The 24,898-nt window shown below is 34.9% G+C and overlaps 1 protein-coding gene across 2 annotated transcripts in view; it reads left to right on the forward strand.

Moving 5' to 3' along the window:
* PRKD1 (protein kinase D1) overlaps positions 1-24,898 on the forward strand; it is a 114,865-nt gene that overhangs the window by 39,947 nt on the left and 50,020 nt on the right. For both annotated transcript variants that reach the window (XM_039705290.1, XM_039705291.1), the window contains exon 2: positions 17,236-17,374. In XM_039705290.1, the coding sequence (XP_039561224.1) occupies positions 17,236-17,374 (139 nt within the window). The remainder of the gene's footprint in view (positions 1-17,235; positions 17,375-24,898) is intronic.

A 24,898-nucleotide genomic window follows, 5' to 3' on the forward strand; every position in this document is an offset into this window, starting at 1 on the left:
CAGAAGAGGGCTAAAGAGGTTACTCGACATGACCTGACTCTTTTTTGATTTCCCAGTCTAAATCAGAATTTTATAACTTATGTTTGTCCTGGTAAGAGGGGGCAACAGTGTCTCTGCAATGTACTGGTAACATATGTGGAGTATATGAGATGACAACAAGAATCTGGTGAAGCTGAGATTTCCACTACATTTCACAAATTTCACAATTATGAAACTTAAAAAACCTTAATGGTAGAAATAAAAATTATATATGGCATGTATCAGAAGTCAGGGTACAGGTGTTGGAAATCTTTGGATTTAGTCCATAAGTATGTCTGTCCCAGTTTCTAGTCTAACATTGTATTTCCTTTTGAGCAGTCTGTAACACCACTAGATTCTTTTGTACCTTTATGTCTCATTTTATGTACATTTTATGTCTCCTTCATTCCTAGGATATTTGCTACACCTTGTAGCTGCTAGTAGCTATACAAAAGATAACACTGCCTAGCCAGGTCTGGTGTGCTAGGATTTTATCAGTCTTATTAAAAAACAGTCAAAGAGTATTTTTGTGCCTTACTGCTGAAGGGATAGATTGGCTCACACAATATGTGAAGGAAATAATTAATAAATTAAAAAGAGTAAGCATGGCATAAGTGAAACAGCTAAACACAAGTATCAACCTTAGAAATTTTTGAATTTGAACTGTCAGTGGCCTTTGATATAATATAATTCTGGATAGAAATGTGAAATACATGGCCTTTTACATTCTCAGGCCTTGCAAAGAACCCCAGAGTCTGAAATGTTTCTTTCTGCTCTTCTTTAGGTGTAGGACAGGGATAGTTATTGAATATGAGATTAAGATCTTTCTTCATTCTAATTCTGAAATCTGTGTTCAAGGAATTTTGTGTCCTGTTCTCCTTGTATCACACTAATTCAGTGGCATTGGCCAAATTTAATGTTCTTGTTATTTAAATTCATCTTAAATATTCCTTTGATTTTCTTCTTCCTCTGATCACAGTTGTGGAGGTTAAACAATCAGAATCAATTAGTGAAAATCATCTATATAGCAAGTTTGCTTTTTTTATTAGGGAAAAAGCTCTTTGAGCTGATTACCTACTCAATCCACTGTAAAGAGATGCATTGTATGCTTGTGTAAAGACATAAAATCACTTTTTTTAGTAAAGAACAATTCAATGTTAAAAGATTTTAAAATTTTCTCATTTAATTTCAGTGACCATTTTGCTGTATACATTTTTATGTATTTCAAAATTTCAAGGGAATACATTTGTGTAAAATGCTGCTGATACATGGCGAGTTATTCAGCCATTGCGGTTGGCAGGCAGGGACCCTGTGGTTTAGTGGCTTCTTATATCTTTGTGCAGGCAGACTTTGGAGGAAGGAGAAGGGGGAAGGGAAAGGTTCATTTGTTTCCTCATGATTATGTTTTTATTCAAAAAGAGTTGATAAGTTTTGTTTTTTTACTAATTTGCTTCTTGCTATTTTGAAATTTTCTTCAAGAACCTGTTTCAGAGATGACTGCTGCATTTGAAATACAGGATTGGGTGTCTCTTTGAAATGCCATTCTGTTTAGAAAGAACACCTACCATTTAAGTAAAATTATAGTGCTCTGAAAGCAAAAAAATAGTCTTTTGTCACTCCTGTATATTTATGCATATTTCATTTTAAACAAAAAGGTTTTTTTTCCAACTTGGCACAAGTAATCATGGGCAATTTTTAAAAAATATTTTTTTTTTTACTTTTTAGCATACCAGTGTGAAGACTTCTCTTTCTGTTTTTCTGTTTCATAATTAATCTTTAACAGCATAGATTTTTATTTTTTTTTAACTTCAGCTTTTTCATAAACACAACCAGTTCCATTCAGGATTGGATGATTCCATTGTTTTGGTTCTGTGGGCTTTTGGGTGAAATTAAATGCTTTTCTCTTGGATCCAGCTGTAGTTCAGGGGAAGGGAGGAGGAGGCTGATGTGATGTGGGGAAGTTGGCATGGACTCTTTGGTTGTTATACTGAGTGGGCAGACTAGCTATGAGTGATTTGGCCAGCTTGTTGTTTTTTTGGGTTTTTTTCATGAGACAACCACTGCAAAGTGGTCACTTTCCTCCATTACATGGTTATAAAATCTTTAGAACAAAAAAGAAACTTTTTTGTATTTAGGATAAAATTTAGCAAAATATAGGCAAGTTTGCAAATTGGAAACATCCTGAGCGATGGTGAGGTATGATAGATGTATTATTCTACTAAAGAACATTAAATGTTTTGTCTGCTTGCCTTTACAAGTAAATAAAAATACACGGTTGCGAAGCACATTTCTAGATTATTTCTAGACTACTCAAACCTTGTATATCTATATTTTCAGCTGTGCCATTGTAAGTATCCAGTTATTACAGTTTTCTCTGTAATTTACCTTTTTCTGAGTGGTGTTTTTTTTTGTGTGTTGAGGGAGATTATCTGCACAGACTTCCGTAGGCTGTAAACAGAACTTTTTGCTGCAACCAGGTTGTGGCTGTGGGCTGAGATCATCTTCGGTCTCTAATCAGATCAGTCCAAAGAGGAACCAGTGGGTGGGAAGGGAGGGAATGGTCAGAAAACAAGAAGCACAACGTACATGTGCATGTAATTTAAATATGCACCTGCCCATGGTGCATGGTGCCACGTCTGTGCATGCAAAATTGTTCCTGGCCCTACAAATTTGATCTATATTCAGACTTGGCTTTACGTAACAATACAGGCATTTTATTTTTACTTGTTTTTGCTACTTGTTAATTTTTGTTCATTTTTTACTGGGTTTTGAATGTGAATAATGAAAATCCCTTTCTCCTCCATGCATAATTGTTAGTGGTAGAAATGATGACGCTGGTGAATCTTTTGGTGTGGAAAATGTGATCCAGTATACATAGAACCTTTCCTTATATGCCTCCACTTAATGGACAGGTTTGACTTTTTTAGCTTTCTTGTTACATTTTAAGCTTTAGTGTGGTACAGGTTACAAATGCTCAGAACAGCAGTAAGAAATTAATGTAAACCAAATTAATCTAGTTCCTAAAGGCAATTTTCACTTATATACATAAGAGCAATGACCAGATGCTTTTAAAAATCACGGCCTCAGCTGTTATTTTACCCTGCTGAAAATTCCAAAGTCAAACTGGTATGTCAGTGCATTGTATCCAGTTTCAAGTGCTCATTTACCTTATTGGAGCATAGTAATTAATGACCACTGTATGTTTGTAATGGTACATTGCATAAAGTGAATCAAAGATGACATATCCCATGAAGCATTCTTCAGTGACTGCTTTAGGGTTATGAAATGTCATTTGTTGTTACTGAAGCCATACATGTTGGCAGTTCAACTCAGCATGCTGGATCACTGCAGTCAGATCAGTGCTTATTTGAAATGTTTATAGCTTTGTTCTCCCACAGTTGTGCACTTGCTGGTTTTAAAGGCAAAAAATAATTGAGGCAAAATTACCTGCTGATACTATGTTATTAGTTGAGTAAAAGTACTTGTTGGTGTGAGGAAAAAAAGAAAAGCCATTCACGAAGCACAAATATTACCTCTACAGTACTTTGGTAAACATGGCAAGGACAAACCACCCCCCCCCCAATTTTCTTTATGCAGGTACAGAGGAGCTGATGCAGTGAAACAGATCTGTTTGCAATAATAACACATCCATCCCTTATTTCATGGTTTGATTATTCATAGTGAGAATACTGCTATTTACAGAGAATCAAAACAGTTGAACAAGCAATGGGAAACTACTTAGATTTATATGTCTAAATTATTATTAAAATGTTTTTATGATAATGGTGACCCGTTCAGTGCTTGTGGAGAGAGTAAAGTATTGGGGCTGGTTGGCAGGAAGGGTGTTAGGTAGCATGTGGCAGTAGGTGTTTTTGTATGGAGCACCTTGAATTCAGTATTGGGCATGGGAAACATGGGTGGGTTTCACAAATGAAGAGTGTAGAGCAGAAGCACCCAGCTGCAGCCAGGCTGGCTTGGTTTGGACTCTGGCATATTGTCAGAATCCATGGGCCAGGTGTCTCCTTGTAAGGGGCACTGAGAATTTGTGCCATAGAAGTAAAATGCATGTGGTCAGAACTAAATGGATTAACCACCACTGTTTTCGAATTAAAAAATGGCATTACTTAGTTTTTTGTTAACTTGTCACTTTAATTGTTGCCCCTTCTGCAAGGGTGGGGGAAAAAATGTGAAAGTTCAGACAACAAAACTCATAGATGTGTGTCTCAGCTATGAGACTAAAATTCAAGCAGCTTAACTGTTACTAGATTTTAAAATGGTGGTGAATGAGGCTGGCTGTGTTGGCCGCTCTGTTTTCTTTTCATCAGAAGTTAGTCTCCTAATGTTTTTACTCACATTTGTAGAATCACACAGCTTATGGGACATACGGATGTCTGCCCCCTTTGACTATGAACTTTACTGCCCATCTTCCTGCCTCTGATCTATTCCAAAAGACAAAGGTGGCCCATGAACACCTAATTTTGTATATTCCTTTTCAGTATATGAGATCTTGATCACTCAGCTGCTGGCAATACAATCCCTTGCTCCCTGCAGACTACTAGTTGCTAGGATCTTTGTATATTAAGTGTCTGTCTTTTCACCCTGGCTGGCTGGGTGCCAAATGGCTGGGACTTCAAGCAAATAAGATTATTTTACAATGACTCGTTTGTTTTTAGAGCTTAGAAGGGTTTCTTTACATGTTAAATGAAGGTCTAAAAAGTTTTCTTACTTTGTGACAGCTGCTTTTTCTCTGTCAGGAACAGAATTTTGACTTTGCTTGTAGTGCTCTTCAAATACTGTGGTTAATGCCAGAGACTTCAATTTCTCGATAACAGGCAGGAAGCCATAATTTCCTTGCTCTAACCAAGATATTTTTAATATGGTACTCTGTATGAAAATACCCAGAAGCTTCAAGGACTGTTCTCAGTGTACATTTCTTCTCTGCATCATTTATAAGTTAGACGTTCTGATTTTAAATTAAAAAAAAAATAAAATTTTATGGCCTTGTTTATACAATTGTCAGAAGACAACTATAAAGAAAGAAGAAAGAAGCTTTCTTAAAAAGTTCTAGCATCAGTTGTGGAACACAGTTCCACAACTGAAAATTGTAACGCTGCTCAATGAATGAAAAGTGCATTATAAAACCCTTTTTTAAAATAGAGTTTTCAGGAAGGCAGGAGCTAACAGTTGAAATTAAATATTCACAGACATTATTAAGTCAATATTTTTTTCACAAAAGCATTTACACTTTTTTTTAGCGGTAGAACTTCTATCTCATCAAAAACAATAGGGCAGAAGCTACCTAAAGTCCAAAATCAGAGGGAAAGAGCCACGAGAAAAGTCCCTTGTTGTGCCTGAGAACACTAGTGTCAAATATCTTCTCTATTGTAGCAAAAGAGGTGAAATTTAATGAGTGTGAAAGTCTGTACTGGAAAAATTAAGTACTTAAGTAGGGCAATATGGAAGTGAATATTTGGACAAGCAAATCCATGCAGGAGTTTAGGGTTGACAGTGCATTCATTGCATGTGTTAGATACATGATTTTGAAGATGCACATCCCAGACACATTAAACTCCAAGACAACTTTTGTCTTGATGTTTAAAAATATTCTTGAGGCAGATAGGTCTGACTGAAACTAAACTGTCAAATAATCTGTCAGTGCTAGTTGGATGGGGGTGGACATGTATTCACCCACGCTGAGATGCAAATACTTCCCTTGTGAAATGTGGCAGCTATTTAGGAGCTCTACACAACCGTTCAGGATAAAAAATGGGGAAGTATTTATCCAGTTGAACTTACAATGGGAATTTTAGATAATCAGAATGGAAAGTCACAGGAATGTGATTTGCAGGAAGGAACATTAAACCATAGGAATGTATATTACATAGTTTTCTTACTTTGCACTGAAAGTTGGGTTTTTTTTATGTCTTACAGGAGAGATATAGACTTTCAAAGGCCCAAAAGAATTTCTTCCTATTTCAAGTCAGAATCAGCTCTGTCTGCACCTATCTTTATCTAACCTGTCCTGGGAACATCCAGTGATGGAGATATCACACATGCCCTCCAAAAGATATTGCTGGTGTTTAAACTGCCCCTTTCTCTTAATATTGAACTTTAATTCACTTTATATGCATGTATTACTGCCTATCTAGAGGCAGAGGTAAGGACTGTCAATGTTTCCTTCTATCTTCTTTCACCTCATCATTGGTTAGCTCTTTACATCTTGCCTTTTGTAGCACATTTTGCAAAATTTTTTTCTGCTGATCCTTGAACTGTCTTTGGACACACAGAACTAGACTGTGTGTTACATTTGAGGTTTCATCAGTGACAAAATGTGTTGTATTAAATACCTGTTTTTATGTCCTGAAACTCAAATAAAAGGATGTTCTGAGAAGAGGCCCAAGAAATCTGTTAGCCAGTCTCTCCAGTTGAGCCTGACAGTGAGTGTCGTTGCAGAATATGACGTTATAGTAATTTGTTGTAATACTTTTTTGTGTAAGAAAGCCATAGGAGTTATCTAAATTAACTCATTTTTAAATAAAGTGTCTCTATTAGAAACAAAAATCATATAATGTGGAAATAGCACAGCCATATTTGTTTTTCAGTGAGCACTTGTTTTTGATACTTAAATTAAGCAAGAAAAGAAGTTGGACCAGCAAAATAATTGTTGTGTAATCTAATTCTACATAGCCTCAGCTGCTAGAAATTGGAACTTGCAGGTTCTTTGTCTGCTAGGCATATGAATCAATAGAAAATCAGATTTCACTTTCTAGTACTGATGCTTATCAAAAATGATCAAATCTTGACCTGCCTTTAGAAATTAAACAGTTTAATCCCCTGCTGCCATGGACGGGGGAGTATGTCTTTTAGTTCCTTAATTATTCTATTAGTCCTTCCTGAATCCTTTTGCCAATGGCCTAGTTTTTTTTAAATTTTAAATGCTAGGTATGAGAAGACTTCTGATTGCATTTATATCACTACCAAAAGGTGAGTTAGTAGGTCCATGTGCTTTTGATATTCCCCAATTTATGGCAAAAACTATGTTCACTACATGTGTTCAAGTACATGTTCACCTAATGATCTATTACTCTGGCTAAATTTCATTGTTGCTTTTTAGAATAGAGTCGCTTTTACATCAGAGCAGTTTATATTACATGTTTATGTGCATCTGAAGTAATATTTTGCAAAGTCTGAATCTGTATCACTGTAAAGCTGTGCTTGCATTTTCCTTATTACATAGTGATCTATGTAATATGTAATGTACTTGTAATGTAATCCCTTTTACATCAGAGCAGTTTATATTACATGTTTCTGTGCATCTGAAGTAATATTTTGTGAAGTCTGAATCTGTATCACTGCAAAGCTGTGCTTGTATTTTCCTTATTACATAGTGATCTAGTTTTCTACATTACAAGTTATCTAGTTCTGCATAAGCCAAGGTAGTTAAATAGTAATAGTGTCTGTGATATTTTCATTTGCTGTATTATTTTGAGGAGCCTACAGCTCTATGTCCCTTTATGAAAAGCAGCAAATAAGTTTTCTTCATCTTTACTCTAGAACCCAGTCACTGACTTTCCATCTATTTCAGTTTTGCTTTTTTGGGCTTGACAATATGTGTGCAGCTTTTGTGAGTCCTCTTCAGCATACGTATCAACTGATGCTAGAGTACAAAGTATTTAATCATTAATATTCAATAATGTCTTTTCCCCAAATTGGAAAGTGATTGATAAATCTTTGTGGGTGGTAGAATTGTGAAAATTATTTTTGTTCCTAAAGTATTAGCAAACATTTTAGTGTGCTTTAAGTGTGCTGACAGTGATATTTCCACATTACTTTGGGCGTCTTTGTTGGTTTTCTACAACTCTAAGATTTTCTATTTATATCTGTTGCTATCAATTTTCTGTTTTGAACATTATAATTCTATACGTTTGGGGGACATACCTTAAAAGCTCCTTTTTTGTGACCTGGCAATTTCTGTGTTTAATGCATTTTTTTTATTAAAAAGAAAGAAAATTATCCTTAAGGTTTATTCATATCTTTTGTGTGTTTCTAGATTAACAGAAGGCTTAAACATGTATTGAATCTTTATGCCTCTTTGTGCTGTGTGTTTCTGCAGTGAATACATACAATTAAAGGAAGCACTGGATGTGAATGGTCCCATTACAGAGACAGAAGCTTTGTTGTGATCTATTTGTGATCCCATTCTCCTGTCACTGGTTTCTATTTCTTTACTGGGTGTCCTGTTATCATGATTGGGAGTCCATTCAAAAAGTTGTACACTCCACCTTTGAAACATTAAGGTAGGAAGGTGTGGAACCCAAATGGCCTCTTCCCAAGTGATTCACTCTTTAGAAGCCTATCTATAGATTTTGTATTATTATATAAAAACTACCATTTTTGTCATGCTAAAAAAAGAAAAAAAACCCCTCATGTTGTTTTCCTATCCCTAAACAGGTGTTTGATAAGGGAAATCCTTTTGGGTGTTGTAGACAATGAAACTCAGACTTCCTGTGACATGGCTTACTCAGAGCTACAAAGCAATGCTAAATCTGCATAAAACAATAATTTACAGACACTTTTGTCCTAATGTTTTTTACTAGCTCATATGGACAGCTTCCTCTTAGTGTTTTGGAATAGGGCATTAATGTGTATAACATGGCTGTTTATTTGTTTATAACATTATGAGCTGTTTATTCTAAGTTAGTCATCTGATGCCCAATACAGACCTGGTTCTAGGTATGTGTGCTCATGCTTAAACTACTGTCCAACATGAGTGCCCTCAGCCTTTTCTTCTGCTAGAATTCTATCCTGATTATAGTCCTTACAGAATTAGGGAGCCCAGTAATCCTGTTACTTGGTGGTGTCACTTTATGCTTTATTAAAAAGGATTCTAGATATTAATAAATGGAAGTTTTATTCTTTATTAATAAGGATCCTAGTTAATAATAAATGGAATTAAAACTGACAACTCGCTGAGGAGCAAACTAATTATTAGTACTAAAAACTGATCCAAGATGGTCGTTAAACATTATCGTTAAACATTTCTATCACATTCAGTATGAAAGTGGCCTTTACAAGTATTTTTTACATGACAGTGTATTTCCTGAAATATGGAATTAATATTGAGAGTGGATAAAAGAGAACTAATTTTCAGATTCTCTCTTAATGTTTTACTTAAAATGTGCAGGAATTCTGCTTTTTTCAGGAGTAAACCACATACTTGGGAATATTTTATTTAAAATATTACTCTTGATCAGAGATATGTTGTTTTCTGTTTCTGTGCAAAACAAAAATTATTTTTAAGCAATTATGTAGACTTCTTGAAGGAAATGAAATTGATTTTGAAAGTACAGCAGAGGTACAAGGAAGTGAAAATGATCTGTAGATCTCTTACCTTCATTAGATCTTGTGAGATCTCTTACCTCAGGAACAGAAGCTTTGACTGCAAGTAAGCAGCTTGTGTTGTGCAATCTGTAAAAAGATCAAAGACACTGGTTCTACATCTGTGTAGTCTGTTCAGTGAGGTACGTGACTGGTGGCTGAGTCTCCTGAATTGATGTAATGCATCACTGATGCTGAAACACATCTGGTGGTAGACTCTCACAGAAATGGGGGGTTGGGGGTTTGTTTTGTTTTGGTTGTTTTATTAATAGTGTATGTAATTGCCTCTTGGATTGGTTTCCTTTCTTTCATCTTTCTTAAATTAGGAATCCCAGACGTAGTATATGGCATAGAACTAGTAAGACTACAGGTTCAGAAGCAGTCAATACTTGTGAGCAAGGAGCTTTAGATATTTTTATTTTAATAGAATTAGAAAAAAATCTTGATTTTGTTAGTGATTCATCATCCTTTTTCTGCCTGTTTGCTGAAGGGCATGAAAGTTTCTGCTCCATTTCTCAACCTCCTTGGTGAGAAATGCAATCTGTTCATGAAGTATCTACATAAATGGATGCCTGTCAACAATCTGGCACTTGTTGTCACGTTCTTCTCCTAAACATTTCACAGGAAGCTCCATGATTCTACTCTGGGGTGGACAGTGTTGAGCTGCACAGAGAATGTGTACAGAAACTGTGGGAGCCTTTCTGCTGAGGTCCCCCTGGTGTCTTAGAGAAATGTGGCATTAATGGATCAGCGTAAATCTCAAACTCAGCATGAGACAACTGAGAAGACAAACTCAAAATGGTCTCCCTCAATGCTTCTGCCCATGAAAATTGCAATTCAATAATGCAGTATATGTAGATGTGATAATATTTTTGTCACCAACAGGATGCAAAGACCAGTTTATATTCTGAGTCTCTTTGTGATTTAATTACTATTACTTTTTTAACTGTTTCTATTGAGTTACCCTCTTAATCTACATGACAGAGCAGTCAGCTATACAAGTGTGCTTTGATTTGTATGGCACATTGACTTCTAGAATTTTTATGTGACAAAATTGAGTGTTTTCTCAGTTTCAGAATTATTGAACTTAATCTTTCTTTACAGCTTCTTGACTCTGCATTGTCTCCATTGCATTGGGAGTTGTAATAGAATATTCACAAAATGCTGAGGAAATAATAGTAAAAGATATTAGTGTTAGAGAAGACACATTATATCTGAGAGACAAAGGCTATTTTAAATTAAGGTAGCCTTTGTATGGTATTAATGAAAATCAACTTCCAACACATAATCAACATATTTCGGGTAACCCATTGCATGTGGTAATTCAGAATAAAGTACTTCCATAGAAGTTTCAATGAAAAATACATCCAATATTTTCAATGGAAGTGGAGATGTATCTTGTGATAGAACAAATAGAGTAACACTAATTATGCTAAAGTTCTCTTTGTTTGAGAGAAAAGTGTTATTATTTTAGATTTTTCATGTTCAGTTGCCATGGTGGATTGACCCCAGCCAGCAGCCACTTGCCAGACACAGTTCAGGAACAGTGAGAGAAGACTCAGGTCTGGTTGCCCTGAACTGGGAGTTCTTAAAGTCTGCACGGAAGTAGCATGAGTAATGTGGTGTATGTTCAGTAATTTTGGCAGTGAGCAATTTGCGTGACAGAAGGCAAACTGACATACAGTGACAGGAAGCATAGGTAGCAAGAGAACCTGTTTGTTTGAAGAAATACAAAGGAAACAACTCCTCCCCTGAATGGGCACAGGAACAACCTGTACTAAAAAAGGCTGATAAAAAAAACCCCCATATTTCTATGCTTCACCATGGCCATATTTTTTCTTTTTCATGGGTAGTTCTGTGAAGGAGCTCAGCTGTGTTTTAGCTCTGGATCTTCATTGTTCCACAGCCAGTACAAGTCAGTGTGTGGGCAACATATTCTGTTCCTGGTGTAAGAGAGATGAAAGAATCTGATTTCTGCAGCAGATCACTGCTGCAGAGATAGAAAACATACTTGTATGTACGTATTTGTTATCTAAAATACTGTTTACATCATAAAGCAGTCAATAAGTTTGGTGTTTTCAGATTGCCCATTTAGAAGCTGCTTACTAACTGGTATTCCACAGGTATAAAGTTTTTTATAAAACATGTTTGTAGATCAAGCATTGTAATAAAAACATAAAAGGAATAATGAATACTGTAAATAAGGAATGGTGCTGCCCACAGTAAAGCATTAAGAAGCTTAACTGGTATTTGGAATGTACCACATGGTGATAGCTCTCTAAGGTTATATCTAAAAATATATTTATAAATAAACTGAAATGAGGATACAGGCTCAAACATTGGCCCAAAATCACATAAACTTTTCAGCTGTTTAATTGCATGCTTCCTGATACAGATTGAACTGTGCCAAATCACATTCTTTTAGATGATGCTCAGACAGTTTGGGTCCTAGCATATGTAAGAGACTGTTTAAAATAAGGAGTGGCAATGTCATCTCCCTGCTTCTGGGGAAGGAGGTCATCTGTGTGGCAGTGAGCCACGTCCATGCCACTTTGCTGTGGATCCAGAGAATGGTTCCTGGCTGGTATAGTTGGTATATTCTTAGTAACTTGTCTGTTTCACTTAGCAGTTAGATTGGAAGGAAATTGCATTTTTAGGAATGCAAAGGCAAAAAGGCACCAAAGACCTATATTGCTGTTCCCATTCACCACTTTCACCCTTGTAAATCTGACTCTTGGCTATCCTCAAGGGTCATGAGACAATCAAGGTCTTTCCTGTCTCTGTTCTAAGTGCATTTTCCTTGCTCTGATCATCTCTTCCACACCTTTCAAGATTTCTTCAGTTGCCCCTTTGCCTTTCCAAATCAAGATATTTGTTCATCTATCATTTGTCTGTTTTTCTGAACCTGTGACAAATAGGTTTGACCTGAGCCTGTCTTGGGTAGTACTGCAACATAGGCAGCATCAGGTTGATTGGTACTACTCCTTATGTTTTCATTTTCCTTCCTGTATGACTGAAGAAATTAAAAAAGAAGGAAAAAAAGATGAGGAAATAGTTTGTTGCCTGTCCTTGCTGTTTTTCTGCCTGGCAAGTGCAAATGCAGTTACTGGAAAGGTCTAGGGTGAGTCACCATTTCTGAGATGTTTTAAGCACGGAATGTGACATCCTGGATTGAGGTGGAGATGCCACTGCTGCTGGACCAAGCTCCACCTCCTGTTTGTACTCAGATGTTGCTACATATATTCTGTACAGCCCTCCTGTAAACTTCTGTTTAGACTCTGGAGTTTGTGTTGCTTTGTAGTAACTGTAGTGGTGTAAATGTGGAGAAAGTCTTTGAACACTAACTGAAGTTTCCTACAACAATAGCATGAAGTCTTGTGGTATTTTATTTATGAGTAAGACTAATATTTTCATGAAAACATTGGTAAATAGAGCCTTTAAAAAATCTCTTGAGTTTTGCTAGTGAATTAATAATGACTGCCACAACCAAGTGGTAGTCCTCTTGATGAAACAAGAAAATTTAGGCAGTCCTCTTGATGAAATTGGCTTTTCAGTGTCATGATTTTGCACGACAAAAGTCAGTGTTCTGACTTCTGTAGAGAAAGGAAATTCTGACTTCTAAAAATACAATGCACTCTTATTTTAAGAATATAAAAGAAAAAGTGTTTCAGTTTGGTTGATATGATTAATGAAGTTTTGTACGTATATATCTTTATACTAAAACAGGGGTATTGATTTAAGAATATTTATTTACTTATTTATTTATGTACTTTAGGGTCAGGCCAACAGTCTTGTTGAAGTTAGATCAAGGTTACTTGTGTTTTAGCCAGTTAAGTTAACAAACATTCAGTGTGACTCAGCTTCTCCACGTGCTGTGAAGACATTGTTTAGCCCGCAGCCCATATGTGTGCTGGATCAATATCTTGGTGCTATAAAAGATTTCCAGGTTTTATTAAAGTTTTTGTTGCAGGTGCTGATATGATCACTAAGGGCTTCTAAAAGCCTAACTCATCTAGAAGAAAAAAACAATCATCACTAAAAGAGACAATTCAATTTAATTTTAAGGAAAAGTTCAATGAAGACTGAAAAAATTTAAAAAACAACTGTCATGACTTCCTAGAATACAGCAACAGAAACTAACCCTTTCAGAAGATGTGCAAAAATGTAGTAACATATAAAAAGACAAAAACAGGAAGATGACTTTTTTTTTCACTCTTAGCAGTGAAAATCTGTCTGCCTGTATGTTTCAATTTTATTATGTCAAAAGAAGTATTTTTGGAAAATTATCACAGCAACAGACTTTTTTGACTATTGGACTGCATTACTAATTGCAATGAAACATCATCATTGTTTGGGGTATTCTTTCCAGTTCTTCCAGGTTAAGTTCCTAATTGGAAGAAATTTATTTTTCATGTGGTTTTCATTTGACATTGCTACTATGCTAATCTTTCTAATACATATTTATTAAACCACACTGGTGAAGTGTTGTCTCACCTTAGAGAGTCTTATCTTTCTTTGAAGTTAATTTCCATTCTAAATTGTGGTTTACCAGAAAAGGAGGCAGAGTAGGTTTCCATTCAGATAACTGTGTATGATTTGTTATTGTTAATTAATTTTTGAAAGCTTCACACTTCAATTTGGAAATATATTGGCATTTAGATACATCAGTTCTTGTAAAGTTTTAGTCTCTAATAATAAAACCATTTGATTGTCACAATAAATAGTTTTAAATATAACTAACATTTTCTTCTGTCAGCTTCTCTTTGATCCTTGTTTTGAGAAAGACTTAATAACAGCACAGTTATGGATGCACATAGTTCAGCTCATTCTTCTCTTTGATCCTTGTTTTGAGAAAGACTTAACAGCACAGTTATGGATGTACATAGTTCAGCTCATATTTGCATGTGGAGGGACCAATGCCATTGAAATTAACTGATGTGATGGATAGTGGATTAAATTAATTATTGAATACTTGTAATTAGACGTTCTAGTTATTGAAATTTGAGTCTACTTTTTTTGTAGTAACACATGAAGGCTTTTTAATTGAAAATCCAGAATTTGCATAATCACTTGGCTTCTACATGGTTATTAGTAAAATATTGTGGTGGATTTTTGTGAGATTTACAGTTGCTAAGGGTAAAAACATTTCATTGCTTGCTTCTGTTTTGTATCTGCTGAGGAAAGATTAGTGCTGAGGCTCCTTTTGTCCTGTGTTTTATGGATGATCTGCTGCCAAAGTGCCCACAATCTGGGCGAGAACAAATTGACTTAAAATAACTTGACATCCTGATCAGCAGTCTTTTTCATCTAAAACGTAATTTTATTTTGTATTTCTTTAAAGTCTTATGGGTAGATAATTGTGATGTAATATTTTTAGAAAATGAAAGAAGCACACATTTTCAGTGTGCTTATTACAGGTGACTTCAAATGCTAGTAGCACTTCCTCTTTTTTACCATAAAAGCTACTACAGTGTCATATAAGATATGTTGTATACTAGCGTTTAGACAGCATTTTTTTTAATGCTCAGTGTTTGGAATAGAGGTCTGTTATTTGCCCATTGCAGTTTCACTTGTTAGTAAATTTATTTTTTCACTTATATCTACACATATTTTGTTTCTGCTTATTAGTGGAAAGGGATTGGATTGGTTAAAACAAATGGGGAAAGCTAATTTTAAAATGTTTCCCTTTACGTTTTCTTAAACCAAGACGGGAGAGTATCTAATAAATAACATCAAGACTGGGGATAGACTTAAGTTAATTTAAAATTTTAAAATTTTGCTAAATTTTAAATCTGGAACCTAGAATTGCTGGTAAGTTATGTTAAAAAACTAATATTTCTATTTCTAAAATGTGGAGGCAGGGCACGTTTGAAATGCACAGCTAAACTATGGCAGTTAAGCAAGCTATTATGTTGTAAAGGTCATTTATCCAGTTTCACTTGCAAACTAAAGCACCTTTGACTGAAGCACACTGAAAGGCCATTAAAGTGATTCATTTTACTTCACACTTGGAGTAGGCAAACAAGATGTTTATGGATAGCTTTGATTTCTTAATTGCTACTGATGACTTGTTAAGCAGCCAGAAATACATCCTGTTTCTGAACCCCGTGTAAGCAAGTCTTCCACTCCTGATTCTTACAGATGTACTGTATTTCCTCTTTGTGGCAATCATAGTGACCATTTAGCGCTGGTAATTCTGCTTTAAGCAGCTATTATACCGAAAGAAGGCCTTCTGTTAGTATTGGGGAATTTACCTCCAATACCATAAATTCCCTGCTTTGTCTCGTGTTTAGCAAAACTAAGTGCTGTTTGTGGTGGTGCAATACCAAGCATCGTGGCTTCTTTTTGTTTACTTTGGTCTGTGCATATCAGCATTATTGTTGGCAGGAATAAGCTCAGCTGAGGGAATTTTTGTCACTGTTGTAACAGTTGGTCCTTATACAATGTTTGAAGAATTGCACCATCAAAACGACTGTTTTGACATGACAGTAGTGTATCTGGGGAAAACTAATTCAAACAGAAGATATTTCTTTTATGTAATTTATCAAAAAATGCTGTGATTGAATTTACTTTCTTCTACAGAATATAATAACTTGTACCTCATGATACACATATTTCTACATAGAAACATAGTATGTGTAATATTGCATATACTTTTTAGGTAGAAAAAGTAGAGCTATTTGAAAAGAGCAAATGGAATGGGAATATAAAGAGAGAGCAAGCAACTTAAATAATAATAAATTTAGAGGGAAATGCTTCTGGATTTTTGAAATCCAGTGAAATGATAAAAATTTTGCAGTTTTTGAAAAGGATCAGCACTTCCCATTTTGAAGACTAATATTTCACTGCCTCTGTAAAAGAAAATTCTTAGGGATGTCACTGTGTTTGTGTGTAACCTCAAAACATACCACTTTATTTCTCTGGCTGTACTTGTCATTGGTTTTTTTTTCATTGCATGTTGTCAAAACATAGAGTAGTGCATTGGTGTAAAATCGAATGGATTCTATTGCAACATAGAAAGGGTTCCTCAGTTGTGTTTTCAGAACAAAGTCTTAGTTCTTTGGGCTGGGAGCATGAAAAAAGTGGACATTTTTTTGCTTCAGAAAAAAAAATAAAAGGAAAAATGTTACCTAGATAATGATCCCCAGAGTATAACCTCAGAGTTTTTAAAAAACCTTTTTTAGTTTAAACATAATTTAATCTGATTTTGAAGCTCCAATTTCTCTGCATTGAAACAAATGTTTACGATTAAATTTTGAAATATTGTTTTGAAACATTGTTTTATGTGCCTGGTGACTTCAGTCTCAAAATATATATATATATATATATCATATTGAGTTGTCCTTTAAGCATTGCCTCTTACCAGAGCTAAAATATATTTCTTTTGGCTTAAAGGATTTTTCAGACAAATATCTGGGGAGAGATCATAGAATCACAGAATAATATAATATAGACTAGAAGGGCACTCCAAAGAACATCCAGTCCAAACAGCTGCTCCAGGTCTAATTAAATTGTCTTACTCAGGAACTTGTGTGAGGAAAAAATTACCAGCAGTGGCTGCAGGATACATTTACTTGTCTCTCATTTCCTAGTAGATACTGCATTGTTCACAGGAAGAGAAAGGCAAACGAGCTTACTTGCTTGGTGGAAAAAAACATTTCAGAATATAGTGATAAATATTTTCATAGATGAAAAAATATATATCCTATTTGATACTAGTCTGAGAAGTGGTCCAGTCTGCCCTCAAAATTTCATTATACGTTCATGGTGTTTTGCAGTTTTGTATTTTACAGTTAGTGTTTTACAGCAAAGTAAATTCTCCTGGGTTTGTCTTTGCAGTTTCCCGAATGTGGTTTTTATGGAATGTACGACAAAATCTTGCTCTTCCGTCATGACCCTACCTCTGAAAACATTCTCCAGTTGGTGAAATCAGCTGCAGATATCCAAGAAGGAGACCTAGTTGAAGTTGTCTTATCAGGTAACTAAAAAACAATGAAAATTACTACCATTCTTTTGCCCATGAAAATATCCAGAGTAGTTTTCTCCCAATTAGATTTTGACCTAGCATAGGTGAGAGTCCATACAACCAAAATTTCCTTTTTCTTGATTCCTTTCTCAGACATATAAGCATATTATACCTTTTACCTTTTTTTTTCTGTTACCCTGTATATTTTGTAACAACTCCTTTCATCCATATTGCTAGTTAAGCAACAGGTTAACTAGTTAATGCTGTTAATAAGCTAGTTAACTAGTTAATATTAGTATTAATAAGCTTTTTGCTTTATGTAGATTGCTGTGAAAATGTCCACTGGAAATAGAGTAATTGGTTTTTCAATGCCCTGCATGATTATGCTTGCCAAGACTGCTCTGACTCTTTATACGATTTATTTTTTTAAATTGTGAAAGGAAGGGGAGAGCACAATTATGTGACTCAAATATGGAAGAAGTCTGAGGATGTCATTAGGTGTCAGGAGGACTTGTCAAAAGCTTAGATGTAAGAAGATATGAGCTCTGGGACTCAGAATGGTGCAGAGTTTGCACGGGTGTGCAGTAGAGTCAATGCTGGAACTTTGAAGATGTTAAGGTGCTATTTGGCAAGTAAAACTTGGAAGATGGTTGAAAGGCTGAATTTTTGCAGTTGGAACATGCAGTTAGAGCATCTGGAAAGATGCTTAAGTACAGAGACATGTATGCCATATGAAAGTGAAAATTGCAACTGTAGAAGGGTATAGGATTAGTGAAGAGAGAGGCCAAGTCCTAATGGATGCTGAAAAGAGTGGAATTTAGGTCACATAATCTAAGCCAACTGAGCTTTTAAACATAGTTTTCTTTTGTAGGACCCTCTTCCATATTCTTTGTTTAGAATAGGAAAAAGTGAAATAAGGAATAATGCATTCCTGTAAGTCATCATTCATCTGTTCCATATCAGGAAATAAGCTTTTCACTTTCAAAAAGATACCAGTAATTTGAACTTAATGTTTCCCACACAACATAATCACATCAGTAATTGTGATGCAGTGAAAAAAAGTTAACAAGAACTTCAGTGCTGTATTTGATATATTGTTTATATGAAATGTAGATCACATACCTTCTAGTGTGCCAAAATTAGGCAAGTAGCTATTTAAATCTTTAGGAGCAAAGGACAGCAAATGAAACTTCTAATATGTCATGTCCTGACTGATGGCACTATTACAAATTAAAACCTCCAGTTAGATGTCTCAAACACATTTCCTCAATAAACACTTAAAGCATTAGTGTTCTTCCTCAAATGAGCTTAAACTAAATGCAGCAACTCATTTCTGCATGCAATTCCTGTGTCATGTAAAGGAGGGGAAGTATTCCCAGTTCTGCAACACTGAAAATGAGAAAGAAATGTACAAACAATCAGTAATGTTTAAGGAGTTATTCAAACTAACGCAGGCAGTTTTTTATTGAAAAATATTCAGACAAAGTTTAAAATTATTATGGATTTTGACAATAGTGCATATCAAAGTAGCTGTAGATGGGTTATCTGTTTTTTAATTAAAGAACAAAGTCTATCTAAATACAGGGCCATAAGAAGTCTTTTTCAGGATGTTTAATAATATGCACTGAAAATTTATTTTGAAGGGATTAAAAACACCTCCTGGAAACAGAAGAGATTTGCCTTCAGCACTGCAGTGTATGATATTGAGTGCTTGAGTGGTGGAAGGACAAATGAAATACAATATGTTGAACTGATCGAAGTGTTTTATTTCTAGACTTCATCATAGAGAACTAAACAGAATATACATTCTAAAGTTCTGTAAATTCAAGATATATTATGGTAATTGTCTTTGAATGTTGTGTCCAAAAGAGGCAGTAGAACACATTGTTACTGCTGTGGCTTTGCTGCTGAAAACTCCTTGTGCTTTGGGTCAGCATCCCCTGAGGCACTGGTATCTGATGTCAAAAGCTGTAGTGATCGACTGCATTCATTTTTTATTGCTCAGGTCAATACTGTTCTGAGTAGAGAAAGCTGAACTGACAGTCCTTGTATTCAGGGTTATACAATCATTAGTATGCATTTTCTTTTTTTTTTCATTGTATTTTACTTAAAATTTTATAAAAAAAGCTGGACCACCCATGATTTTTTTTTCCTAGCTGCACATATGTTCTTGGCAGTTTAAGGATTAGTAAATATGATTGTTTTCTGGTTTAGAGCTTATATTGCAAGTCCTTGAAAGAGCTGAAAATTATGTACAGAAACTTACAGAGGGGAGGTGTTGCTCACTGTAGCTGAAGCACCTTAGTTTGTTTTAGTGAAGAAAATTGTACCTCTAGATGTCATGCAATGTAACTGAAACAGTTTGTGTTAGAGCAAAGATTTCTGGTGAAACATGAGAAATTTACTCAGTTCATATTGCAGCACCTGCCATGCTTTTGTATTCCTGATGAAAATTATTACTTGAATTTTGCATTGGTGCAATACAACGTAGTATTTTAATGGACTGCAAGAATCATGTAACGTGCTGAGCAAATGTTGTGTGTCTGTCTGCTGACTCCTCCAGAAGAGATAAGCACAGGCTGTTGCAGTCAGCCAGATGAATTGTGGTTCAGTGCCAATATAGATTCTGGCATTTTGGAACTGAAAGGTCAAACATTATTATAAGAGTGGAAGCAAAAGTGTGTGTTGAGTGTATGAGATTTGGTTAGCTGCACACTAAAAGAGGAAAAGGGAACTTTTATTATGAATGCAGTAGCCCTAATAAATAAATAGTTTTACTTCTATTATTTTTTCTTTTTATTTTATGTATTTTTAAAAATATCTGTTTGAACACTTTATTTATGGGATTCTGAGAGTGTTTGTATAGGAATATGGGAGCACTTGAGAAATGTATTAGAACCAAAAACTTGTATGTTGAATACATTTGGTTTATTAGGCTGCACTCCTGGGCATTCATTGAACAGTATCACTAATACCCTTCTGGCTGTAACATATAACTCACCATGTTTCTGTTTTCTTAGCTGTATATTTTCTGTATTACTTTTTCTTCAAAATATTGGAAAGTTCATCTTGTCTTCAGACACCCAAAGAAAGAAAATTCTTTACTACTTTTGTGGAAATCTCCTCTAATGTGTTCATTAAATCAAATATATACTTAGTTCTATGCATTTCAGACTGGAAAGGATCTGAATCTTTGGAGAAAGGAACCTTTCCTACAAATACACTTTGATAAAATCCTTTTATTAGAATACCATCAAAAATTAGTAGGCAGCCCAGAATCAGGAAGCAAAGTACAGAAGTGGCAGTCTAAGTTACAGTCAGAGATGGCTGGAAATGAGTAGTCAGTCATTTGTAAACACTAAAAGGAATAGAAACCAGAAGTTACCTCTTTTACATCTTTTTAGATCTCCCTCTCTCTCTCTCTCTAAAATTTATTTTTCCTGTTTGCTCAAGAAAAAGAAGCATATTAATGTAAAGTGAGTTCAAGCTGAAAAATGTCCTTCAGTCTCGATGTGATAAGCAGTATTTGCTGAAATCTTCAACTGGAACTTAACTTTCATGTTCCACTTATGAAATAAAGGATGCAAACATTAATTACCAAAATAGCACCATGTAAAATTCACAATAAATTTGAACATAATGAATTACTTTTGCTGTGATAAACTCTCTTCTTTAAGTGAACTCCTAGTTTTTTGGAGATCTTCAGTGTTGTTTTGACTAGCTTATAGAAATAATTTATTTCAACTGCAATTTATTGATGCCAATGAATCGATATTAACAATAGGTGCTGTCCTTTATACCCTTTCTTTGCAGAGAATTTAAATAGTTAACAAGTTTTTACTTTAAGTTGTTACATGAGATCTGGAAAATAGATCAGTTAGCCCCTTTCTGAAATGAATGATGTGTTGAAGATATTATTTAAAGCTGTCTGCAGATGCAATTGCCACCCTTCATCTGTGTATCTGTGACTTTTTCAGAATAACTGTATTTGTTGTTTTTTTTTAAATGGAGGCACAGACTCTATAGAACAAGCTGACAGATGAGAATTACTGTGCTTCTGTACATTTGTATTCTCTTTTTGAGTTCTGATTTTGAAGACTTCAAGGAAACAATTACTTTAGAAGTCTTTAGGCTTGTTTTTGTCAGCATAGTTTGTTCTCTTCTGTACCTTGTTCATGAAATATATTAAAAACTGCTGTGTAAATTTGCCAAGTCTATTCATGATATGGAGGGGAAAAATTGTATATTTACAGTTTTAATATGGGATTGTTTATAGAAATTCTATCTTGTTTTTACTGGACAAAGTTCCATTGAGATGTAAGAGGTTTTTGTCTGCTGCTGGGAAGCAGACAGTGAAACGTTAGCATCTTGTGTGAATTAGCGGAATGTACTTCATCTGCTTGCTGTGACCAGTTGTGCTCAACTTGGCAGGATTCCTGAAGCAAGAAAGTCAAATAGTAGCTATTTTACGTTCCCTTGCTGAGCTGATGAGGGCAGGAATTGATCCAGTGCTTTTGTTAAGAAGCTGTTTCTGTTGTAATATCACAGATCACCTGGTTGTTAGATGTGGACCTTTTATTTTGATTCAGTGCAGTATATACTGCCTCTGATAAAATATACTGGGCTGAATAAAAGCTGTGGATAGCTTACAATTACAGGTAAATGCCATTTATCAACACATAACAGGATTGTAGTGTTAGTTCAACTTGAGATGAAACACTATGATATTGTATCTCTGAACATAATGTTACAGCACTTACATAGTTGGTCACAGTTTGTGATTTCTCTTTGTTGTGATTGAAGAGCATCCTTCTCTTGGTGCCTTCATGGCTATGTTAACATGCTTTTTTTTTGGTGTCTTGAGAAATACAAATATCTTTATTCTATCTAAGATGAAATCTTTAGCAATTATTCTTCCTTTGTGTCCTTTCATTTTTCTCTATATGTCATTTTTCTTATTTCTGTAGAGATAAGGCTCATTCGTGATTAAGTTAAGTTGATTGATTTTGTATGCCTCATTGTTCATTGCTCTAACATTGTTCTTGGGTCATGAATTTCAGATAGATGACTGTGTTTGAAGTTGTTGAAGAAAGATTTTCCTTTTTTTATGTTTGTCTCATTGTCTTTTTTTCCATATATGACTGTGTTAATTGATAGTTTCTGGACAGTGCCTGTTATGAGAGGTCACTGTTCCACTGCTACCTAATTGATCAAACATCCAACCATATACATCTCTAATAGTCCGATATTTTGAGAGAATACATTTTTTGTTTGTGTGTCTTTAATGAAATTATTGGTTCATTTGAGATATTTCACTTGTTTTTTTCAGATTTAATGCAAACACTTTCAGTCCAAGTGCTCATAAAGAAATTATGCTTTCACGAGAGAACAGGGTAAATGCTCAAAAGGATACATAACTGTTTATGACTTAGGAAGCAAAGGGTAGAAGTGCATGCTGTTTTCACAGTGGAAGCAGGTTACCAGCAAGGTGCTTAAGTTTGTGCTGTTAAATACATTCATGAATGATCTGGAAAACATTACTAGTAAAGTGTCAGGTGTAGCAATGGAACAGAAAATGGCTTGTAATGTCACTGCCCTTGTGTCATCTACCTTTGTCACATTCTCTGCTTCAGAGAATGCTGATGTTGCGTTGAGAACTCCTCTTTCAAAGACAGGATTTCAGGCTTAGTGGATTTTTGTCTGATCCAGTAATTCTTATGCTTTTGTATACCTATCACACGATTTCACTGAAAAGAGACATAATTCATGTCACACCACTTTAACAGGCCTCACCTCAATAAGTTGTACAGCTGGCTTTTCCAGAAGGGTGAAATTGAAGCTGATTAGCTACATTAATTGCAGTTAATGCGTAAAAAATGCCTGTCAACTTTGAGTGGACCAAATAAAATCTTGATTTTATTTGTATATTATATTTATTTCAAAGCCTCTGGAGTTAAAAAAACCCCTTTATTCTCCTTAAAGTATTAGTTCAGTGAGGCAAATTTTTTTACTTTTCTTATTAATTTTTTCTCAGTTTTCTTAATATGATACATATCACATTTAACCATTTAAAAAAGATTTTAGATACCATAATTTTGACTGAGTTTAACTCAATCCCCTAAGTAACAGTAACTCAATATGTTATTCAAGATTAATATTCAAGATACTTCAGCAGCCCCCATGTCAGCTCATCCTTTCTCAAAAGACTTGAGGTGATGAATGAAACTTTGAGTCTGCCAAAGTTGTCCAATGCTTTAATGGATATTTGTGTGCTGATTTAGACTTGCAGTGCTTTAATCTGATTTGCATTCAGAATCAATATGGAAGGCTTATAATTAAAAAGACATTGATGGAAAAAAGTGCATGATAATAAAAACCATATTTTTGTCAAAGGACTCGTGTTTACTGTTTTACAAATTTTTTTACTATTTAGTCTTTCGTTGCACCTGTGGTATGTGAGACTTGCATATAGCTATATATTATTTCACAGGATATGTCTTTAATATCACTTGAACTTTTCTCAAAGATACAGTGGCAAAGTCCAAATTTCTTTTTGTGCACCTCATCACTAAAAATCTTCAAGCATATACCTTCAATACATGTGTGTTGATTTATTTAAAATTTATATATGCAGCTGAAGTTATAATTTTTTTTTTCTGTACCCTAATGGGTTGTCTTTTGCACACCCAGAGATGTGGGCACCTCACTTTGGAGACCATTGCTATAGGTTCAGTTAAAGTTGTATATAAGGAAAAAAAAAATTTTCTTTTTGAAATTTAAAAAAACTTGGAGACCATTGCTATAGGTTCAGTTAAAGTTGTATATAAGGAAAAAAAAAGAATTTCTTTTTGAAATTTAAAAAAAAATATTTGGGAAAGGAAACTTCAATTATTTTTTTCCCTCCTTTTCACAGTTTTTCATATTCTGCCAGTTGTTTTTGCTACTAACACAGATTTTAATTATAAAACCACCATTGCCACCGTTCAAAGACTTCTCTTTTCCTCACCAGCCACCATCCCCTTTCATCAAATAATTACCTCCCCAGTAGGTAATTCTCACTAGCTACTAATTTAATGGGGAGCAAGCCTTGCTTCAGCTAAGCAGAAAACTCTTTGATTTGTCATACAGGGTTTTGTTTGATTGATTTGTTCAATTGTTTCTTTGACCATTACATGCTTGATGAAACATTTGTATCAGTGTGTTTGTTAAATGACAGTAGTGGTCCTGAATAGTGAGGAGTCATTCAGCTCATTGAAAAATGAAAGGTAACCCACTTGGAATAACTTGGCCACTAGGAATAGCATCAGAAAATTTATATACATGGTCAACAGTGTATTCTACACTGCTCAGATGTATATCAGGAAAAAAAAATCTAGTGTTTGGAGGATCTCTCTGCTTTTGTTTTTCTGAATTTGTTTTCTCAATAACTTGGTGATTCAGTAGGCTTCAAATTAAATATGGCTTATGTAAAAATACATCTTTCAATATCACTGTTGAACTCATTGATTTATTTCCATTGGCTGACTACAGGCTTTG

Source organism: Passer montanus, unplaced genomic scaffold (genome assembly GCF_014805655.1).
Source record: "Passer montanus isolate IOZ18808 unplaced genomic scaffold, ASM1480565v1 scaffold18, whole genome shotgun sequence".
Classification (NCBI taxonomy): domain Eukaryota; kingdom Metazoa; phylum Chordata; class Aves; order Passeriformes; family Passeridae; genus Passer; species Passer montanus.